The sequence below is a fragment of the Strix aluco genome, chromosome 17 (assembly GCF_031877795.1).
Source record: "Strix aluco isolate bStrAlu1 chromosome 17, bStrAlu1.hap1, whole genome shotgun sequence".
Classification (NCBI taxonomy): Eukaryota; Metazoa; Chordata; class Aves; order Strigiformes; family Strigidae; genus Strix; species Strix aluco.
Window position 1 is genome coordinate 1,355,583 of NC_133947.1, and position 22,062 is coordinate 1,377,644.

Here is a 22,062-nt window from a genome sequence, read left to right on the forward strand (position 1 = left end):
GCGTGGTCCCCAGAGGGGTCCCAGCCTGGGGGTTCCACCATCCTCCTGAGGATGAGGATGGGGGGCCCTATCCTGCACCCAGAGCACCTCAGTGGCATGCTGTGCACCCCAGCACCCCACTGCGATTGGGACCCCGTGGGGACAGGTCATGTCCCAGCCCTGGGGGACGGTACCCAGGCAGGCACCGGGTCCAACCCCAGGATCAACCCCCTCCCACCCGGCTGGAGCAAGGGAAGGGACTGAGCAGGCTGGGGGAGAGGGAAAAACAGAAAAATAAAGGAGCCACCCCCTCCCCGAGCCGCAGGGCATTGCTTTGGACACTGCAAATTAGATTTTCTGAAAAGGAAATGTTTTACAGGCCATAAATTGTCTCAAAAGAAAAGGGGAAGGGGGGGTGGGGGAGGAGAAAATTGTGCAATTTTTTTGTGGATGGAAAAATGGGGGCGACGCGGCCGGGGCAGTGCGGTGGGAGCCGGTCGGGAGCTCTCCGTGCCGCCGGCCAGTGGCACACAGAGATCCCAACCGGCTCCCGTGCTGGTGCCGCTAGGTACCCGCGTGCGGTTCTGTCTTCGGCTTCTTCTGTCGCTTTTTGCCTTTATTTTTGGGTTCAGTTTTCTCTGAAACAGAAAAAAAAAGAGGAGAAAAGGAGGGCTCGCTCGTCAGCCAGGCAGCAGGACCTGGCCCAAGCCCTGTCCATGGGATGTGGATCCCGCGTCCTCCCTCGGGTGTTAGCACAGGACCCTCTCCCCAATTTGGGGGACCCCAGAGGCCTCTCCAGGTCCCCAAACAGCAGCGTGGGTCTGTGGGGGGTCCGGGTGTGCTGCTGGCATGGGCAGAGGATCCCCTGGCCAGACTCTAAATCCTGATACCCCCAAAATCTCCAGGAATTGGCTGGGGTCAACTCAACCAAAGCAGGGGGGCTGCCCGGAGAGACCCCAACTTATCTCTGAGCAGAGACGGGGGATGTCACCCCAATTGATGCCGTGACCCTGCCCAGCTCTGCTGCAGTGCAGGATTGTGCCTCCCCTGTGGACACTGGTGCTGCCCACCCTCATGGGCTTGCACAGGACCCGGCTGGCCCCCAGGAGGGTTTGGGCAGGGTGGGAAGTGGGGGGACCTCAGGGTGCCCTCCCCACACCGATGCTCCTGGCAAGGCCGACCCACCGACAGCCGCACCAGGGACTCAGCACCGTGCGATCAGGCCGATGGGACCCAAATCTCTGCTCTGAGCCACCCTGAGCCCCCTCCAGCTGGCTGAGGGGTCAGTGCTGGGACCCCAAAGCAAACAGGGGTGCAGGATAAGCCCTGCTGTGCCACGGGCTCCGACGGGAAGTGGAGCCCATGCTGGGGAGCGGAATGGCTGGCCAAAAACCGGGCAGCTTCGCCTCTCCTCACCCCCCTGCGCCCACCACGTGCTCTCCTGACCCTGAGTTGGGTGACGCGGGGGGTCCGGTGCTGCTCTCCCCACACAGCCCCCCCACGAGGGGCATGGGGACTGCGGCCGGCCGGTGTTGCGTGTGCCAGCGCCGTTGTCGCCGATCCTTTCCGAGGGCTCCAGCTCTTTTCCTGCCCCAGCTCTGTTTTTCGGCTCTGATCTCCCAGACAGTTGCCACCCACAAAGGAGAGGGCACAGCACGAACACCAAGCGTCTGGAGAGCGCGGGCAGACACACAAGGCAGATTTACAGCAGCGTGAGGAGTTTTGTGCCTCGGCCAAGCGCGGATGCTTCTCCCTTCCAGCTGCCCGGGGATGGCTCAGAAGTGGTGGCACAAATCTCTCATCACACGGTAGGGTCCCGCTGCCTTCCCCAGTTCGCCCGGGCTGGGGGTGTCTCGGCTGCATCAAGTGAACTCGTTGTCCTCCTGCAGCATCTGGATCCCATAACCCAGCACTCGGCTGGGCAGGCAGGAGCCTGGGAGCGAGGGCAGATGCACGCTCCGCCACGGCGGGGACGCCGAGCAGCCTGCCTGGGAGACACGGAGGGGGCTGCCGTCTCCTGCCCACCCGACCTGGGGCAGCCCCTGGGGCAGCCCCTGGGGGAACTGAAGGGATCCTCCTCTACTTTTTTGGAGCCAGACCTGCCTCTGGAGCTGGTCCCAGACAACGGCCTCAAGAGAGGAGCCCTGCCATTCCCTGAGCCCATCACCATGGCCACAGGGCTGCCGGCTTGCAGGAGCGGGTGCTTGGGCGGAGCCAGGAGGCCAAGTGCTTTTCTGGGGTGCCGTTGCCTTCCTGCCCACCTCACGAGATGGGGCACCCCCAAAGCGCCGGTGCCGCGGTCCCCACTGCCAGGACCCAGGCAGGGCTGGGCACGGGCACGGTGCCGCGGGCACCCACCCAGCGCCGTGCCGCAGGACTCCGCGCTCCGGAGCAGCCTGTCCTCCCACGCCAAACTTGCCGCATCAAACTGTCACCAGCTCTCCGGGTTCGGAGCCGGAGCAGCCCGGCAGGGAGGGGAACATCCCCAAAATCGATGCCACCTGGCGCCCCGAAGCTGTGAGTCGGGGCCCGGGCGGGGGTGGAAATCAGCCACTCCGTGCTGTCAGCAGGAAAATATTATTTATGATCGATGGTGCTGAGATGAAGCCGCTCTCCTGGCTCCCCGGCCCCAGCCCCAGCACGCACATCTTCTGTTATTGCCCCTCTTTCTCCATCTTTTTTCTCTTCCCCCCCTTGCAGTCCTTTCCTGCGCCGCCCTCGGTCCCTGCCACGCTGGCGGTGCCGGCCGGCCCGTCCCCCGGCACACAGCAAGCCCACAGCTCCGAATCGCAAAGCTCGGCACCGCTGGGGCCGGCGGCGGCTCAGATCTCCTTCCAGGCCCGACAGATCGGTATCTCATGCAATCCCCCGTTCTGCCAGTTATTAAGCAGAGATTTATTAGACCAGCTTTGGTCCAGCCGGTTGCATCCAAAAATTACATCAGCCGCTTCCTGGTTCCCATCACCAGCCCGACTGGACCCCGCGCCAGGGCTGGGTGCTGCGGGAGGTGGTGGGGACCCCCGTGCCGAGGAGCCCCCAGCTCGGGGGGCCATGGTGCTGCCGCAGGGGCAAACATCTGGCCATGGAGGAGGACCCTGCCCTGGGGTGTCTCCCAAAGCTTTGGCCATCAGAAATCCCCTGGGTGACGCCCTCCAGTTCCGCAAGTGCTCGGGGTATTTTGGGGGCTCGGAGGTTTTTGTAGGAACCTCCCCTGCGGGTCTCGACCCTTCTCATTCACGACTGCAGCGCGGGAAGCGCCGGCCGTGCCTTTCCCTTTGCGAGCGGTGGCAGGACGGGAGCCAGAGCTCGGCAGCCTCGTCCTGCCGCGGCGGCTCACGCCAGCGCCAGTCCCAGCCTGGCAGTGGTGGGGGACACGGGCCGGTCCCAGGCGGTCTCGGGGGCTGCCGGGTGGGAGCTGGTCCCCGCCAGCCCCGCAGCCAGCCCCAGCGCCGGGCCTGCTCAGCACATGTGCCTGAGATGGCAGCTTTCTCCAGAATTACAGAGTTACAGCCACCGGCTTCAAAAAGCTGTGGAGGTGACTGCTGGGCTCGCCAGCCACCGCTGGACCACTGCCCCCCCCGCTCCCGGGTCCCTCGGGATTGCAGGCGGCGTGGTCAGTGCTCACCTCCCGGGCAGTGTTTCCTCATGCGGCACTTCCTCGTCTCCAGCAGCGTGGGGCAAGCGGCCCCCTCCTCCCGGGTGGCCCCCGGCACCTCCCGGACCCGCGTCTCCACACCCCACTTGCAGCCGCAGGTCCGGCCCTCGTGGGTGCAGGCGCTCCACTCGCTCCAAGGCCCCGGCTCGCACGTCTCTGCGGGGGACAGGGGTGCGGAACGGGGACGGTGACCGCACAGCGCCGGGGACATCCCCCGGGAGCGTGGGCAGGGGGGGCGGGTGCTCCTTACCTTGGCACTCACGGGTGTCGGGCTGCGCCGCGGTGCTGGGGGGGCACTGCCGAAAACATTGGCCCTTGTGCAAGTAAAACTTGTCTTTGCACTTCATGCAGAAGTCTCTGCTGAAGCAGCTCTCGCAGCTGGGCGACCTGCACTCTGCCAGGAAGGAGGGCTGGTCACCCCGGCGAGCCTGAGGGCCAGCACGTGGCGAGCCCGGAGCCGGCAGCCCCGGTACCCACCAGGGACCCAAAGCCCTTTTGTGGGGTCAGGGCTGCAGCTCCGGGCAAGAGAAAAGGGGAGAAGCCCCACGGCCCGGCTGCCCGCGGCTCTCACCGCGCTGCCCCTGGCTCTGTGCCGCCGGGGATGCTGCAGGAAACGCAGCCATCCCCCTTCCCATGGCGCTGGGACCCAGAGGGGGTACGGGGGGCACTGGGAGGAGCTGGGAAGGGGGGGCCCCCCTTGGTTTGCGTGGAACGTACTTGTGCATCTGTTGACCTCCAGCCCCCGCACGCCGAAGTAGCCGGGGGGGCAGGTGTGGACGCACATCCCGTACTGGCGGATGCCGTCCCTCCAGATGAGCAGGAAGAGCCGGTGGTGGCAGGTGATGCAGCCGTTGTCCTCCGAGCACAGGACGCAGCCCGTGCAGTTCTCCAGCAGGCCGGCGCTCGCTGCGGGCACAAACGGGCTGTGGCATGGCTGCGGCACACGTGCACGGCACGGCCGAGGCGCCGCTGAGAGTCCCGGCCCCCGTGGCAGCCCCTCGCCGACCCGCGGGGGTGACAGTGGGGCCTGTCTCCCTGAAAACGCCTCCCCACCACCCTCTGCTCCCCAAATTCCCTCACTCAGCTCAAGCATCGCCACCTCCATTGCCCCAAGGGCCGGGGCCGGGGTTCACCCTGCACCCAGCTCTGCCCAGGGGTGCCAGCCTGAGCCCCCTCCCTACGCTCATCCCATGGGAAGCATCCTAATGAGGGTAGAAATGCTCTGACCTGGATTAATTAGTTGATGCCTGTTCTGCGTCAGGGGACAAATTGCGTTTTGGAAAGGATCAAGAGGAGCCAAGATAAGGATCTGTCTGGTTGCTCAAGAGCCTCCACTGTCTCCCCAGCCGGCTTCGCTGCGCTCCCAACCTGCGACGGGTGGGTTCTGCTCCCAGGGACAAGGACGGGGTGCCAGTCCCCCGCCGTCAGCCCACGGAGACCCTGCCCACCGCTCCTCCTCCCCAAACCCAGAGGAAGGCAGCCCGGAGAGGTGCCCCCGTAGCTGAGCGGGCGATGGGCAGTCAAACGAGCCGCTGCGCTGGGTGCTGCCCGGCACGGACACGGGTTTCACCCCGGGAGCGATCCCCAGCGCGGATCCTCTCTGACCCCCGGGAGGTGACAGCAGAAGGAGCCCCACGGCTGCAGTGGCCGGGGCAGAGGGGCTGGTGGAAAGCAGAGCTGGGTGCCGGGGAAGCGGGGGGAGATGCTGGCAGACGACGCCTCGCAGCCCTGCGCACTGGTCCCCAGCGTTCCCAGTCCAAGCCAGTCCCTGGCGCAGTGGTGCCAGGCAGCTGTCCCCATACTGCCTCATCCCAGTCCCCTCACCGGGGCACAGGGGCTTGGGTAGCAGCATGGTGTGGCCAGGAGGCTTCGTTAGGGCTGCGTCTGCTGGGAGCGCGCTAACGAAGCACCTTGGATCCATTAAGTTGTTATGGTCTCCGTTACATATTTACCAAATGCTGACAACATTTGTGTTCCTGGCTGCAGCTGGAGCGACTTCCCTGGAGACCTGGGGATTTACGAGCCTCTTTCCCTTCCCTAATTCTTTTTGATGATTTTTTTTTTTTGCCGCTCTCCTTCCAACCCCCATCTGGGGCAGGGAAGGTGGGGAGCCCTGTGCAGGCTCCGGGGCCTCCTTCCCATCACTGGTTTTAAAAATAATCCCGTGGTGCGGAGCCGGCATGGCACGTGCCTCCGCCGCCGGGAGCAACGCCGGGGAGCCAGCTGTGCCGCGCGACGGGACACGGCTCACGCCGAAACTGTGGGACTGGGGAAACTGGGGAAACTGGGGCCGTGTGGTGGGTTCACCTCCCCCTGCCCAGCAGCGATTGCAGACCCGTGGCACGGGGCCGAGGGCATGGGGGGTACTGGGGTGTCCGGTAACGGGCTGGCCCAGATCGACCCTCCGCGGCAGCAGGGCACGGCCGGAGGCGGGTCCCGGCAGCAGTGGGGTGGCTGTGGGGTGCTGCCCCAGCCCTCCCAGTCCCCGGAGGCCGCGCTGGCCCTTCAGCACTGGTTATATGGGGAGAGACGACACGTGTTCAAGGCAGGCAAGCGAGACCAGACCCCTGGGTGCTGCCAGGACCAGAGGCCCCTTCACATGCCGGTGCACCAGGCCGCTCGGCATCATGCGCCAGTGGCCGGAGCACTGGCCCCACATACCCCCGAGCCCCTCTCAGTGCCAGGCCGTTTCCCATCAGAGGCGTTTCGGCTGCCAGCCCGGCCACCCGCACCCGCTGACTCTTTAACATGCGACGGCCGCAGGGAAAGGCTGTCCAGGCTCCAACCCCCGTCCCGCCAGGTCCTGTCCCTACCCGCTCCCACTCCAGTTCCAAAACCGACCTGCTCCTGGCACAGAGCTGAGCATCAGCCCTGGCCCCATGCCCAGGTGGCATTGCCCGGTGAGGAGACACCAGCCGGTGCCCTCCGGCGGGGTGCATGTGCCTCGGCACAGCCCCAGCACACATCCTGCCCTTGCCCTGGCACCAAGCAGTGGCTTGGCCGGGGTGGGGGGGGCGGGCAGTGCCTGCAGTGGCTCTGAGCATCCTTCCAGGAGGTTTTACTCCCCAAGCACTTCATGCATTAAGCAGGGAAGGGAAATCTTGGAAAATCCGCCCGTTCTGCACTAGCCCTGCTGTGCCTGGCTCTCCTGGGGTTTGTAAAGCTGGTCCCTGTGCCAGTCAGCATCCTCCTGTCCCCTGCCAGCCCCGAGGGCAGGGCTGGCATTGGGCAGGCGATGCCATGGGGTTGGGCATCACCTTCTCCACGCACCCACCCTGAGCCACGCACCGAGACAGCAACAGGACCCGAGGGGCTGGGTCGCTCCTTCCAGCCCCGTTTCACACCTCCTGCCCGCTCCGCGCAGGCAGCGCTGGCACTGGCAGGGGAGGCAGGGGCCGGCAGCTCCGTGTCCCTGAGCTGCCCTGTGGTACCTGAGCAGGACGAGCCGGCCGCACGCACCGTACCTTGCTTCTTCCACCGGTTCTGCGTGAGCATTTCCATGGAGCTGATGAATAACAGCAACATGAATATTATCCACTGCATCTGGGCAGGAGTGATTTCGGGCAGGGAAGAAATCAAATCATCCAAGCGGCTGGCGGGCTCGCCTCCTGCCAGAGCCAGCCGAGGGGCGGTGGGAGGGAGGAGAGCGGCACTGGGCTCACACCATCCCACCCCGGTGCTGCCGCAGGCACGGAGCCCTGCTTTAGGGTGGCATGAGCCGGCGAGCCCCGGGGAGGCAGGGGGGCTGTCAGGCCAGGGGAGCGCTCATGGTGACGGGGGAAATGCCGCCTTGCTCCAGGGAGCTCTGCCTTTATAGCCGGTACCAGCCCCCTCTCCTCACCGCCCCTCTTCAAAATAGTAATAATTAAAAAAAAATCCCCCAGCAGCAACAAAGCAACTCGCAAACTGGCTGGAGTACCCCCGCCAGAGCGCTCCAGCCGCCACCTCGGCTGGGAACCGTCCCGCTGTCCTGCCGCGGTCCGACTGTCCCGCTGCCATCCCAGCACCGGGGTCACGGCGAAGCCCCCTGCGATTTGGGGGGGGGGGGGGTGGAGCCAGGCGGGTGACGCTGCCTGCGCCAGCCCCCCCCCCCCCTTCCCCTGCCACGGGCTCAGCCCCCCGCTCCCGGCCCTGGCAGCCCCGGCAGGGCTTTGGGGGGGCCGGCAGCACCCCCCGGGCATGGCTGAGCCCCGCGGCAGGCCGGGAGCTGCGGTGGGGCTCCGGCAGCCCCGGCAGCGGCTGCAGATCTGCCCGTGTTGTCCCCAGGATTTGCGGCTGACTCTGATTTTCCGAGCGCCTCGTAACTCACCTCCCTCGGAGCCGTGGGAGCTGCGCTGAGCCGAGCCGAGTTGTGCCAAGCCGAGCCCAGCTGAGCCGAGCCGAGCCCAGCTGAGCCGAGCTGAGCTGAACTGAGCCGAGCCGAGCCGAGCTGAGCTGCACCGAACCAAGCCGAGCTGCACTAAGCCGAGCTGCACTGAGCCAAGCTCTGCTGAGCTGCACTGAGCTGTTCCTGGCTCCCACGTGGCCGCCCACACCCCTTGCCCCATGCAGTGCTCCCCAAAACGCACCCCGGGGGCTCTCGGTGTGCCCAGAGGGGGCTGCAGGACAGGAGGGGAAGGGGCTCGGCTGTAAAACCTCGCTCGCCAGGTACCCTCAGGTGAGCCACGTGCGCTGGCTGTGGGTCGCTGTCCCGGGAGCTCCGTGTGCTCACCCCATTGTGCCGGCCCGTGCCCGGAGCTGTGTCCTGGAGCAGCCTGGCGACCTCCCGGATCAGCCACCGGGCACGGCAGCCCCCAGCAGCGCACCCACCCCCAGCATCAGCAGGAGCAAACCAGCACATTGCACCCCCCAGAGAGGGCACAGAGGGGCTTCTTGAGCACACAGGGCCCCCGAGCACCCCGGGATGGATGCTGACCCCCCCACCCGTCCTACACCCCAGCCAGCCGCGGGGTGCAGGGAAATAAAAGGGCCAAGAATTGACTTCCACCTTTTGGGGGAAAACCGAGCGTTTTCTGAGCTGCGCTCAGGTGGCTCTGCCAGCATGCTGCGTCCCCGCTCGCTCCACCAAGGTTTGGGTTTGGATCTCAGTCCTGATGGCTTCCAGTCGACCCAAGGAGAGGGTCTGTCTGCTTCCCTCTCGCAGGGTGCACCGATTTCACCAGGCTGGGCCCAGCCGGAGCGGGCTCATTCCCACCTCGGATGTTCCAGATCTGCTTTACCTGGGAGGGACAAAGGGGTTGGGGGACTGAGCACCAGCAAACTCATTGCACTGGGGAGAGCAGCCCGTGGGGCTGCGAGGATGTGTCCATCGGTGTCCTGGGGCATCTGACCGCGCCCAGGGGAGCCAGGGGTGACTCTCCTCTCTACCTCTGGGAATTTCTCCCTCCAGCTCCCCCTCTCCCCCCCGCAGCCTCCCTGAACATCTCTCTCCACCGCTCCCACCCGGCACCACGGCGTTTCACTCCCGAAGAGTTAATGATTCAGACAACAAAGGAGCTGTTTCAGGCCCCTTGGGCCTCGCCATAACCAGGACTAATAACGGTTGGGATCACTTCAGGTTTTTTCTAATGCCAATATGAAATAAATTGAAAAATTACCCATAAAAGGCAGGTTTGCAGCATCTGGCTCGGCCTTACTTTCCATAAACAACTGAGCCCAAAACACAGCGTCCCCATCACAGATCTGCGTGGGCTGGGGGGGCCCGTGTGGGCACGGGCATGGCGGTGCCATCCCAGTGTGGGAGCTCAGAAAAATGTGGGTATGGCAACGGCGTTGGAGATTCTTGAGTATCTCTGAATCACGGCTGCAGGCGGCTGGGGGGAGCGGCGGATGCCCGGCTGGGCTGGCACCCTGACAGGGCTCGTGGCAGCTCCTCACCCCGTGGCGGGGCCACCTCAGGTCCCCAGGGGCTAATTGGGAATTTTCTTTGTCAAGACCTGGAAGGAAAACGCCGGGCCAGGGCCAGGGCAGCTCCTTGTCCCCGGTCACGGTCTCGGGCTGCTGGTGCGAGCGAGCGGATGCCGGAGCGAGCCCTGCCAGGGTGACCCCCCTGGCAGGAGAAGCATGCTAATTAGGTGGCTCTCATTAGCACTAGGTCCTCTGGAACGGCACGTGGTAATTGGCTCAACTCATCACTGGGCTGCGCAACAGCACGGAGGCTTTGCCAAGGTCAGCAAAAGCCACCAGTCCTGGGTCCTCGCCGGTGGGTGCCGGGTGTCCCCGAGGAAGCCAAGAAATCCTCCCATTTGCCTTAATTTGGCTATTTATGACTACTCCTCTGAAAATTGCAGTGGGAAGGGATGATGTGTTGTCCGCTGATTAATCAAGTGCCTGTTACCCCTCTGTTGTGCTGGGAGGCATTTCGGGGGGCTGCGGGGGGCGGGGAGCTCGGTCAGCGGTGCCGGGGCAGCCACCACGGTGACTCACGGGTGATGCCGGGGAGAAGCAAGGCTGAGCCCGCCGGTGCCGCTGGCAGCTCCCGGCTCCCTCATGCAGCTCCGCTCTACGCCAGCACGGAGGGAATGAAATGTTCCTCCTCTGTCTTCCAAAGCACCAGCAAGAAAGTGTCCAGGAAGATAATTTGGAAAGTTTGTTTGACACTTGAGCACGCTTTCATCTTTGGAAAAATCTTGGTGACCCTCCAAGGCAGCACCGCCTGCTTCCCGACATGGCCCGCGCCCAGGGCACACGCCCGTGGCACCATCCCAAGGGCTGCTTTTGGGCTGCCCGGGACTCCGGAGGGGACAGCGTGGTCCCACCGGGGCCACAGGTCAGCCAGATATGCTGGCACTGGGGTGCTGGCACTGGGATGCTGGTACCAGGGATACTGGCACTGGGGTGCTGGCACTGGGATGCTGGTACCAGGGATGCTGGCACTGGGATGCTGGCACTGGGATGCTGGTACCAGGGATGCTGGTACCAGGGATGCTGGCACTGGGATGCTCCTGGCCAAGGCAGCAAAGCGAAAATGAAACAGCTGGAGCTGGCTGGCAGCAGAGGGGAAGGACCCAGCGAGGGGCAGCAGGATGAGGGGAGCCCCCGGACAGAGGCCCGGTTTTCCCCCACGATGCAACGAGCTCCCCGCAGGCACGAGGGCCGGGGCAGCTGCCGGGAGGGATATCTTCTCCGGAGCAGGGGCCCTCGTGCATCCCAGGCGATGAATGTGGGTTTGATCAGGGGAGGGTTTGAGCGGATGGTAGTGGATAAGGAAGAAAAATATTTGGCATTCCTCTCCCATCATAACAAGCCCAGATGCTTGGACGGTGGCAGCCCACTTCCCACAGGAATGGAAAGTCACAGCCGCTCCCCACGCCAGCTCGGCAGAGGCCCTTTCCCCCGCGCTTATGAAATCCCGGCTCCACCTCACACCACACCGCGGCCCTCACCGGGCATCCCACGGCACGGCCGCCTCCGTCACCCAGCTCCCCAGTGGTGGCACTGCCCGTGACCCCCGCTCCAGGGCTGGCAGAGCTCAGAGCTCAGCAGATGCACAAGGAAATCTGCTGGGAAAGGCCAAACTGCAGATTTACTGCCCAGGCAGGAGCCTGGTGCGGCCGGACGCTCCTCCTGGCGCATCGGCATATTGGGAACACATGGGCCAGCAAAGCCCGTGAGGGAGGGGAGCTCCGGCGAGGCCGGTGCCGCGGGAGCCGTAATGGGAAGCAGCTCCTGCTTGGCTGGAGCTGGTGGGAGCAGCTGGGCTCCGCGCGGTGGGAGGCAGCTCCAGCCTGCCCGCAGCCCCTCTCTCTGCCTCCCACGCCGGCACACGGAGCCGGTGAGGCCCCTCGGTGCCGGAATGCCGTCGTCTCTCCCAGGCGGGGAGGATGGCGTGAAGGCAGCTGACTTCAGCGCTGGCGTCAGCCAAGCGCGCCGAGCAGCCCACGGCACGCTTGCCGCATGCTTGGTCTCCTCCTCCTCTTGCCACGCTCCGGCTGGTCCTGGGTTTGTGCCACTCACTGGTCCTGCTGCTTGCAGGGGGATGTGGCACCCTGAGAGGTTTAAGGTTTGCCTTAAGGTTTAAGGTTTGCCTTAAATCAAATCCTTCATCCCGGAGAGAGCACCGGAGCTCCCACTGCCCTCCCGTCAGCGTGCCTGCTCCGGCTCAGCTCCGGCCCCGGCCTCCGGTGCGGCTGCGCAGCCTCTGACTGCTCTGGCTGCCAAAACAGAAGCAAAGCCCAAAGTCAGAATTGGTGTCGAGCAGCGCCGAAGGCCGAGGGGCGGCGGGAGGAGGAGAGGGAGCGGGAGGAGGAAAGGGAAGGCGAGCGGTGAGCTGGGAGGGAAGGTTTAGTGTCGAAACCGAACTCCTGGTCCATGCCAGTGCAGCAGATTTCCAGTGTTTATTTTATCTCTTTAGTTGAGCCCCTTTGAGGCGGAATATATTAAATGGCTTGACTTTATATAATGGAAATAATTGAAACAATACTCCTGCTTCCCAGCCGCAATTTGTCGTGATTTCAGCCAAGAGTGGCCAGCCTCCTCTAGGTGGTGGGGACAGCCGCCGCCGTCGGCGCTTGTTCGCTGGTGATTGTTGACACATGTCTGCGTCGCCTTCCAATTTCCGTACAGCTGTCAGAGCGGGAAAAACACCACGGTGGCTCACGCTGGACGGGCTCGGTGCCGGTGAGCGCCGACGGGCTCACCGATGGGCTGCGGGAAGGGGATCGCCCCGGTGCTGGGGCTCGTCTGCTGTAATGGGGCCGGTGGTTGCGGCTGAGCCGGGATTTCTTGGGGAGAGGCAACGTCTGGGCAGCGCTCACAGGTAGCTGGGAGATGAGGATGGTGGAACGTAGTGAGCCCGGGGAGGAACGAGGATGCGCTCGCTCGCTGCGTGAACCATCGCGCTTAGACCTCGGTGTTCATCAGGGAGGGTGAAGGAAGGAGATGGGTGTGAAGTTTGGGGGTTTTTGAAGGTTTTATTCAACTGCTCCCCAGCAGTGGGCAGGCGTTGGGGCAGGGTCTCTGAAGGACCCACCGAGCACCATCCTCTCAGCCGACATCCGTCTCCATCCCATGTGTGTCACCGAGACTCTGCCACCTCTCCTTGTCCACTGAGGAGCAGCTGAGCCACGTGGACAAAATAAGAACGAACACAACAGTGAAAAATCCCCCACCTTGAACCTGGCCATAAACCAACCTCCCGCTCTGCAGCACTGCAGGTGTCTTGGGGAGAGCTGACGGCGGGGTGAAACTAAAAGCAAAAGGCAGGGAAGGTCTTCGGGGAACTGAGACACTGTCTAAAAATTGCTCAGAAATCTCTTCCTGCCAGCGCAGTGATTCCCCCCGGCTGTGCGTGGCTGGGACTCGGGGAAGGTTTCTCCAAGAAAAGGCGAGGAGATGGTGCAGGGTCTGGAGCTCGGGGCAGGGGGACTGGGCTTTCAGACAGCCTGGAAACATGAAATTGCAGCTTTTCTGCAGATTATTTTGCTGGCAGGGAGCCAGGATTCCCCAGGGCAGACGGGTGCTGCTGTGCCCACCCGTGCCCCTCGCCCCGGGCAAAGCCAAAGCACGGGTGACCACGGAGCATCCTCCTCTCCGCCAGGCACGGCTATCAGCTGCTCCTGGCTTTCCTAGCAGTGAAAATCATGTGTTTGTTACTGGAACGGAGCAAGCCAGTGGTATTTTAGTAGCTGGCCCTCTTCTATTCTCCTAAGAACCGTTTATGCCAAATTCCAATTCAATTTCTTTCAATATTTGTGCTATTTAAGGAAACTATTGAGAAAGAGAGATGGAAGCGTCAGTCAGATGGATGTTCCTGGCTCCACGTGAGACAGCACTCAGAGGTCCCGCCCTTTTTCAAATAATTTTAATGTGACTACATGGTTCCCTCTTGCACATAATTCCCCAGGAGGGTAAATCCTCTGACTCCAGTGGATGACTCTCACCAGCTGGAATTCAGCAGAAGACAAAGGTTTTGGGCAGGCTCCTGGTCCTGGATGGGGAAATTCCCCCTGACAGCTGCAGAGCCCCGGGCGGGGGGGTGCCTGCGGGGGCAGCGCTGTGCTCATGGCTCTGGCACCCGTGGCCATCATTTGCCCTCACCGCGCTGGCCCTGCACGTGCCCCGCTACAGCCGCGGCTCCCGCTGCACGTGTCGCCGGTGAGGGGACGCGGTGCAGAGGCTGGCGGTGCCGGGGGCAAGCGAGGTCCCCGTGCGGGTGCCCCCAGGGAAGGCAAACGCCGGGTGTGTGGCTGTACCCACACCCCAGCACGGCTGCCGACGGCTACGACGGCGTGTTGCTGTGCCAGAGCTTAGCTTTTGCTTAAAATCCAGCTTCCCTGGGTCACCTCTGGTCGCCGCCGCGGGTGCTGCTGGCTCAGTTGAAATTGGACCCGTAACAGCAAACCTGAGCCCCGCGGACCTGCTGACAGCAGGATGTGATTTGTGCCGTGACCAAAGCCGATGGCCCCTCTGCTCCTGCCCGCCCTCGCCAAAACCGCGGGGATGTGCTGGCGCTTTGGCCAGCAAACCAGAAGGAAACGGCATGTCCTAAGGGCTGTCTACGAGTCAGCCCTTTGATCAACCCCGCTGCGCTGGCGCAGGGGTGGGAAACACCCGGGCGAACATCTCCAGGCGCAGAAAGCCACAGGCTGGGAGCTGCCCCTGCCCTCGGCTGCGCTCGGCCTCCGGGCGAGGCTTCATTTCACGCCACTGAGTGAAATCACCTGCTCTGCCATGGCCGTAAGCGCAGCCCCAGCCTTTGGCCTCGTCATCATCGCCAGAGCCACCACACACTTCCCGCTCCCCGGCTCATCCTGCCCCATCCATGGGAAGACGGGTCCCTCCTCGCCCTCCCAGCCCCCGGCTCCATCCTCACCTCGCTGACATCTCAGCTCCTGGCCCTGCTCCCCGTGTCCGCCAGGGACATGGCACAGCCGGGGCCAGCCCGGACCGTGGCCACCAGCCCCACAGTGGCTGCCAGCACCCCAGGGCTGGCGACCGTGTGTCACGGTGACTTATAAAGGCTGTTCTCAGAATTAATAACAGGAGGGACACAAACTTTAATATTTCTGAAGTGAAAATAGAGTGATAATTGTATTTAGCGGACATTCAGGAAAATTATTACCACCTGGCAGCCCCATTCGTGGCTGACGTCAAAGAGCACCATAAACCACCGTGAATTTTGGAGAACACCATGAAAAAAAAAAAAAAGAAGGAAAGAGCAGAAATTGCGAAGGGCAGACCTTTGTGTTAACAAAACCCCAAGGGTCAGGAGCTGTCCCGGGACGCTGGACGGAGCCGCTCCCTGGGGTCTGTTTGCCATTAGGAGAGTTTTACCAAGGCACGGGAGCACCAGGGGATGTGGTCCCCACAGGTCGCTTCCTCCATTGCAGGCAAAGCCATGGAGAAAAATGTTCCCCTCTCCTTTTTCCTTTTTTTTTTTCAGCCTTTTATATCCTGTTTATGCCATTAACAAATTCAATTTTCAGGAGCTGGAATAAAGACAAAGTCTGAGCTGTTTAAAACGCTGTTGGGTTGCGGGCAGTTCCCCTCTTGAAGCAGACAGAGGAGGTTCAGCTTTGCCATGATCCCAAAAAGCCCTGAACCGCAGGAGCAGGAGGAAAAGGGGGTCGGGGTGGGTGAGAGGAGCCAAAGTGCTGCTGGGGAAGGTGCCAGAGGGGCCGAGGCTGCCCGGACCCTTGTGCCGGCCGTGAGCATCCTTGCTGCTGCAGCTGGAGGAGGGATGCAGGGACACGGTCCCCAGCTGGTCCTCGGTGCCCACGGCCGGGCGCGGAGCCGCTGCGGCAGGGTCTGGCTCAAGGAAAGAATTCTTCACTTGAGAATCTGAGCAAAAAAAGATTAAATGAAGGAAAAACGTATGCCGCGCCGTGAAAGCAGAAAAAGTACATTTCCACATAGCCCCAGCCTCCTCCCGGCCCCGCACGCACTCTGGGCGCTCTCAGCTCTCTCCTCCCCACCGCGTTTCGGGTATTTGTGGCTCCTCACCCGGGGGGACAGCTCTGTCCCGGCTCAGAGGGGACCGCCGCAGGCAGGGACGCTGTGACCTGGTGTCCTCTCCTCGACCACTCCATCCATCCGTCACCGCTCATCCCTGCCTGGCCGGGAGGCTCCCAACAGCGCAGACCCGGCCACCCGTCGTGGTGGTGAAGCTCCAGCAACTTTCTGCAGGCAGAGGGTCCGTCCTGCCGTGCCCCCAGCCCTGTCCCGGGGATGCTCCGGGATGCAGAGGGTGAACCCAGGCCCAAGGGACCCGATGCTGCTCCGAGCAGGCACAGCCCCTCGGGGACGGGGACTAAACCCGTGTCACCTCTTTGCAAGAGGAGGGATAATTCTGTGCCGGGCCGTGTCCAGGACTCTGCTTCAGTTTGGCATCCTCAGAGCTCCCCAAAAATGGGTGTCCCGGCAGTGGTCTCCCCACGGGTGGGGGTCTCTGGGGTCCCCACACGGCAGCATTCACCCACCGAGGGCCAGGAGCGGGGCCGCACCGCGGGAATTCGGCTGGTTCCAATCATCGGCGTTGGGGGAAAATACCGTAACATTGCGATGAAAGAGTGATGTGTGGCACGGCCTCCCCCGGGTGCAAAATGCCTCCTCCCATGGGGAAAGGGGATAATTAGAGGTTACTGATGCTTTCAGCTCTTTAACAATGCTGGTTTGCTAATTTAAGCCCCCCCTGGAAGACCACACAGCAAACCCTGAGCTCCCAGCCGATGTCCCCACACCTCCCGCCTCTCCCCGAGCCTCTCCCAGCCAGCCCGGCCGGAGCGGGGCCAGCAACGGCTCCAGGACAGGAATCTGCCCCGGCTCCACCGCTCCCGGTTTCAGTGGAGACATGGGGATGTCCATGTGTCCCCACACAGGGGCGAGCCCTGGCTCGTGCAGCTGATGGCGGGGCTGGGTGCAGCAGGTTTGGGGTGTGCAGAGTCCGTGGCCGTCCCAACAGCATCACATTGAGTTCCTGACTCAACCAAACAACTGGAGACCACTGAGACCACAAATAAACAGGATTTGATTTGATGGGGGTTTTTTTTACATATTTTTCTTCCTGAAAAAAACAAAGAGGAGAACTCATATTTCCCGTTCATGTGAAAGGAATTTGCCAGTGCGCGGCAGGGAGAGCGATGCTGGGGGTCTCTTGGCCTGGAGAAGCCACCACCCTGTGTCTCCGGTGACAAAGAGGGGCCAGGAGGTGCCTGGCAGGGGCAGCTCTGCACCTGGACCCCTGCAGAGGTGCACGGGCCAGGAGACCGAGCCACGGCAAAGGCTCCAGCTCCCTAAACCAGGACGCTGGGAAGGGGCAGGATGGCAGGGCCAGGCCAGGGCTCGAGCCCCAGCGCTGCCAGGGTCTAAATGCCTCGGCAAAGAGGCAGCGGCTTTCAGCCAAGGCTTCAGGAATGAATTTCAGAAAGTTGTTGGTGTGGCCTCTCTTTTCCCAGAACAGATCAAGAGCTGGGCTCTGCCCTGCTAGGCAATCCTCTCCCTGCATTTTGCCAAGTTCCCCAGTGGGGCCAGAGGAGCTGAGCTGAGCTGGGCTGAGCTGGGCTGAGGAGGCCTCAGCACCCTGGGGCTGGGGAGAGGGTCTGCATGAAGGGAGGGATATGGTGGGCAGAGGAAGGACTTGCATCCCTGCATCCCTGCGTCCCCATATCCCCGCATCCTGTTTCCCTACATCCCCACATCCCTGCCTCCCCGCAGCCCTGGAAGGCTGTGCTGTTCCCAGTTTATTCAGACACCCCCTCTCATCCTTCCCAGTTAGGACAGTGCTGCTGGTTCTCTGGTAGCATCCTACTGCACTGCACAACTTTGCTGGGCGCAGCCCTGGCACCTTCTTGCTCTCGACTGAAGTTGTGCATTCACTGAATTCTTCCTGTTCCTTGTTATTAACGGAGAAATCCTGTCGCAGGATTATTTTCCACACCAACCACCCGTTCGCTCCCGTCGAGCTGGGAGGAGCCCGGTCGCTCCCTCCCCTCTACCGCGCTGTGCCGGAGAGGCACAAACCAGCCGCTGCTGCCGACGCCGGTGTGGGGGACAGAGCGGCTGTGCCGAGGACGAGGCCACTCACCCGGGGCTGAGCACCCCAGTATTGCTGGGGACCGGTGCAAAACGCAGGGGAGTCCTTGTCCCCCGTTCCTCGAGCCTGGGGATGCTGCTGCTCTGGCTTTGTGTTTCCCATGGCCTCCAGCCCCCGTCCCCAGTGCCACCGAGCCCCTCGTGAATACTAGGGGGGTCCTGCAATGACACCGAGCCTCGCGCCCTCGGGACGGCTGCGGGTGGACGCTGTGTCGGGGAGAGGGGTTGTGCCGGGGGTCCCGTGCTGGGCAGTGCCATGGACCTGGGTGCAAAACCCCCCCGGGGGAGCGGCAGCAGGAGGGTGGTGCCATCCCAGTCCTCGTCCCCATCCCCAGAGCAGGGCCCTCTGCGCATCCTGGGGGCAAGGGCGGCTGTGGGGTGGAGCAGCAGCGTCAGTGCACGGCCAGTTCCCAATTTGCACCAGGCTGGAACAATGACGATGACAGTAGTAGAAATAAAGAGATGAAAAATGTGTCTGCGATTTTAATGAGCTGGAAACACCCGGCGCAGGGGACAGAGGGGTGGGAGGGTGGCTCCCGGCCGGCCATCGCTGCGACGCCGTGTGCCCCGGCAGCGAAAGGGGTCCCTAATGCTTCCAAGATGTGGAGCCTTTCACGAGGGGCAGCTTGGCTTTCTGCAGCTCAGGGGGATAATTGGGAAGATTATCGCATTGGAAATTGCTCGCAGGGGAGGGCGGCTTCAGATCGCCCGGCTGTGGGCTTTCATGTCTGCTCCAAACCGTTGCTCTGGGTTGGAAACACAGGCAGGGGGTCGGCGGAGCCCCGCGGCCCCGTGCGAGGGATCCCTGTCCCGATTCAGCGTCGGGAGCAAAGCGAAGGGAAAGGCTGACCCGTGCGTCTGGTGGGAACAGCCTCAGTCCTCGGCAGATGGCAGGTCCCGCTCCGGCACCAGCTTCGGGGCAGCTCGGCCACCTCTCCCCCAGCCCCGGTTCCCCGGTGCGTGGCAGGACCGGGATGGAGCAGGAGCAGAGGGGGGTCAGCTGTACCAGATCTTCCCCAGCGCCTGTGATAACAGAGGTGGCCATGGCTGGTCCCCTTCTTGGGCTCTTGTCCTTTTCTCCCTGGGATTTTGCCCTACTTTTTTTATTTAAAATTTTTCATAGTCTTTTAAAGACTGTAAAAATTTAATACAAAGGAAATTAAAAAACCCAGAGGAACTATTCTCAAAATAATTTCACAATCCGCACATATCCCTCAGCAAATTTAATTTGTAGCAAATAAAGAACAAAATATGACAATAAAGGGCTTCTAAACAAATCCTAATGCTTTACATATGTAAGTGCAAATGCCACGTCTGTGTGCAGGCACCCGGCGGAGGTGGGTGGTGTGGGGGCCGGGGGTCACAGCTCTGACACCCCCAGCCTGGCCCTGCTCCCCCAGGGGTGGCTTGCAGGAGCCGGGGGGGGGTGTTTTTGCTGCCCCAAGCATCACATCAAACCATGGCCCCCACCTGAGCGCATCTTCCTCCTGTCCCGGCAGCTCCAGCACGGGTGGCGACGCTGAGAGAGTGTCCTGCTTTGTGAGCCTGGATCCTGCCCAGTTTGGGGCAGTTTTCTCCCAGTTAACGGGGAAACCTTTGAAGGATGCAGGTGGGCCCTGGGCACGGCTTCCCGGGGGCCACCCAGCACCCTGGGGGCTCGGTGGCGTGGGGACATGGGGGCTTGTTGCAGCCCCCCTCCTCACGGCTCCCCCAGGCACACCCGACGCCGTCCAACCCCATCTCCTTCCCCAATATGTTCTTTATCCAGCTTGTGGCCCTGCCTCTCCCCCTTGGTTTTTCCCCCTTCTTTTAATAAAGGTGGCACCTGGAGAATTTTCCCATTAAACACCCAGCCTTGCATTTTAGTGACTTTTATTCTGTCTCTTAATTAGAGAACTGGAAAAAACATCAATTGTTACCGACCACGGGCACCTGCGTACCGCGGGCTGCAATGGCAGGAGGTGTTTCCCCAGCGCCACACGCACAGTCCTTGTGCCCTTGGGGAGGGTGAATGCCCTGAGACACGGGCTGCAACACCCCCCCACCCTCGACCCAGATGACAAACCTCCCCCCGCGTTGGCATTTTGCTGTCTCCCTGGCAGAGCTCGGGGTCTCTGGGCTGCCAGTGCCGCCAGCAGGTCGCTGCTCTCTGGGTGCCCTGATGGCTCTTTCCCAGCTGCGTTCGTGATGCGGCAGCGGCCTCGTAGCGAGCACGGGAGCAGTGCTGGAGCGGAGTGCAGACCCGTTTTGGGGTGTAGGAGGGGGCTGTGTGTGACAGGGCCGGTTGGTGCAGGCGCTGGGGCTCAGGCTGCCTCCCCGCTCTGTCCCATGTTGACTGTCACGGGGCAGAGCCACCCCAACCCTTTGCTAGTGGGGAAACAGGGGCTATTGGGGGGGCTGCACCCAAATTGCTGTTGCGCTGCTGCACCCGCACACGGGCACTGCTCCAGGGGGATCTGGGTGCTCTCCCTTGACCAGACCCCCCCATCCCAAATATTTAACCTTGCTGGCTCACCATGGCCCAGCCCAGCATGACCAGACCCCCGGCTCCCCCTTTGCCATCCCCAGCCCCACCAGGCAGCACGCGGGGCCAGTTTCATGGGGGAATATTCACCACCAGCTCCTCAGAAGAAAGGCGAGCGTTTACCCAACAGCGCTGCGCCGGGAAGCTGATACTCCCCGAGAACATTGCCTCATACCATCCGTGCGTGCCTGGGATGGGGAGAAACGCCGGGGAGCTGCAAAAGCCATCCAAAAATGAATGTACTGTCTGCAGCAGCGCCGGGGCAGCAGCCCGGGGGAAGCGACCGCCATGTGTCATGGAAGGAACAGCAAAGGAAAGGGTCTTGTGAGGATAGCGGGAGCTGCACCGCAGGAGCAGGCTGTGCCGTCCCCGCGGCTCCGCGGGCTTCGTGCAGCCTCTGAAGTGCTCCAGGACAAGCTTGGGATTGACTCTTCCTCTGCGTGCGGTGCCTCCTCCTCACTCCCATGGAGGGAAGGTGCTCCCAGCCCCGGGATGCTGCAGTGAGGTCCCAGCCCCAGGGCAGCATCCGCTTGCCCCCACTTTTGACGCTCTCTGTAGCCAACGTGGCCTTGGGCATCTCCCGCTGTACCCCGAGCAGGGAGCAGTTTTGCATCCCAGCTTTGCTGCCTGGCCCCGGGGCAGCGAGTGGGGGCAGAGCCCGCGCAGGCAGCGCAGACAGGCAGCTCGTGGGCAGGGTGCTGCCCGTCTGGGCGCTGGGGCGGCCCGGCAGCCAGCTGGTCCCCACTTTGATGTGGAGTCCCTCCGGCTCTGCACAATGCAACCCGGCTCAGGCTGCAGACTGGGGCGGGAGTGAAGCAAGGGTGATTGATTGTCTTGTTTTGTTCCTCCAAGGCTGTCCCGGACCATTCGGATTCACATCCAAAGTCCCCTGAGAGCAGTGGGGGGACAGCAGCATCCACCCGGGCTGCAGGGATGGGGCTGGTGGGGTGCAGGCTCCGGCTGGGGCCAGTGGGTCAGGGGATCGGGGTTGCTGCTGCCCTCCAGGCCGCTGGCTAAGGTGGTTTGAGCCCTCTGTGCCTCAGTTTCCCCATCGCCACTGCCCCTTCGGAAGGTGATGGTGTCTCTGGATGATGCACGCCCTGCGAAACTGCCCTGCGTTCCTCCCAGGCATGTTGGGCATCCCCTGAATTAAGGCAGGCAAAGGGAGCACAGGAGCCCCACCGAGGGTAAAGCTCATTAGGACTCGAGCGTGTTGACCTCTGAAAAATTGAGTTTAGCTCCATCCAGTTGATGAGTCACGACTGTGCGACGTGCTCCTGCAAGCAAGGTTTCCACCACAGAGCTAACAGGCTTTTCTGGGAAGCACTGGGGTTCTGGGCTTCCTAATTATTTTCAAACCCTACTGGCAGCCTCCCTGTGACAGGGATTATGCCTGCTCGAAGCACAGCACTCAAGCACGCTCGGAGTCCTGAAAGCGCTAATTGACTTTACGTTTGGCCTCGCTGCTGAGAGCCTGCTCTCTCGCAGCCCCAGTCCCTCCTCCTGCTACTGCGGCGAGCCCGCCTGCATGTGGTTTGAATTTCTTCCCCGGAGAAAAACCCCCTTTCTCCTGCCTCGGTGTCATCTTTCCCTGGAACTGAATATGGGGGAAATGAAGAGGAGGCCGAATTTTCATGGAGTAAGTGACTACATCCCCTCTCAAGGCGATGACGGGAGCCCTGTGAAAGCGAGGGGCGAAGCCTGTTCCCAGAGCCACTGATGCCCTGTCCCACCTGATTTCAGTTGCCTTCAGGTGCCTCCTGACATGCCAGTAAGCCCCAGGCGGTTGAGCAGAGCGTGGAGGAGGCTGCCCTGGCACCGTTAGCCCTCCCTGCTCTGCAGCGGGGATCTCTTCATTCCCTCCCTCCCGGGA

The 22,062-nt window shown here is 62.5% G+C and overlaps 1 protein-coding gene across 1 annotated transcript; it reads right to left on the reverse strand.

Moving 5' to 3' along the window:
* Window positions 1-543: 543 nt before the first annotated feature.
* On the reverse strand, window positions 544-7,177 carry RSPO4 (R-spondin 4). Its single transcript, XM_074843326.1, has 5 exons — window positions 7,099-7,177; window positions 4,352-4,540; window positions 3,885-4,028; window positions 3,605-3,790; window positions 544-617 (listed from the first exon to the last, which is right to left on the reverse strand). Exons 1-5 carry the CDS (start codon window positions 7,175-7,177, stop codon window positions 544-546), a joined length of 672 nt encoding a protein of 223 aa, XP_074699427.1.
* Window positions 7,178-22,062: the final 14,885 nt, after the last annotated feature.

Excerpts from the sequence above, each read along its gene's own strand:
- RSPO4 (XM_074843326.1), bottom strand. The coding sequence starts at position 7,177 with ATGCAGTGGATAATATTCATGTTGCTGTTATTCATCAGCTCCATGGAA. Across the intron at positions 4,029-4,351 it reads GGAGGTCAACAGATGCACAA|AGTGCAGGTCGCCCAGCTGC; the intron begins GTACGTTCCACG and ends CCTTCCTGGCAG. Across the intron at positions 3,791-3,884 it reads CGACACCCGTGAGTGCCAAG|AGACGTGCGAGCCGGGGCCT; the intron begins GTAAGGAGCACC and ends TGTCCCCCGCAG.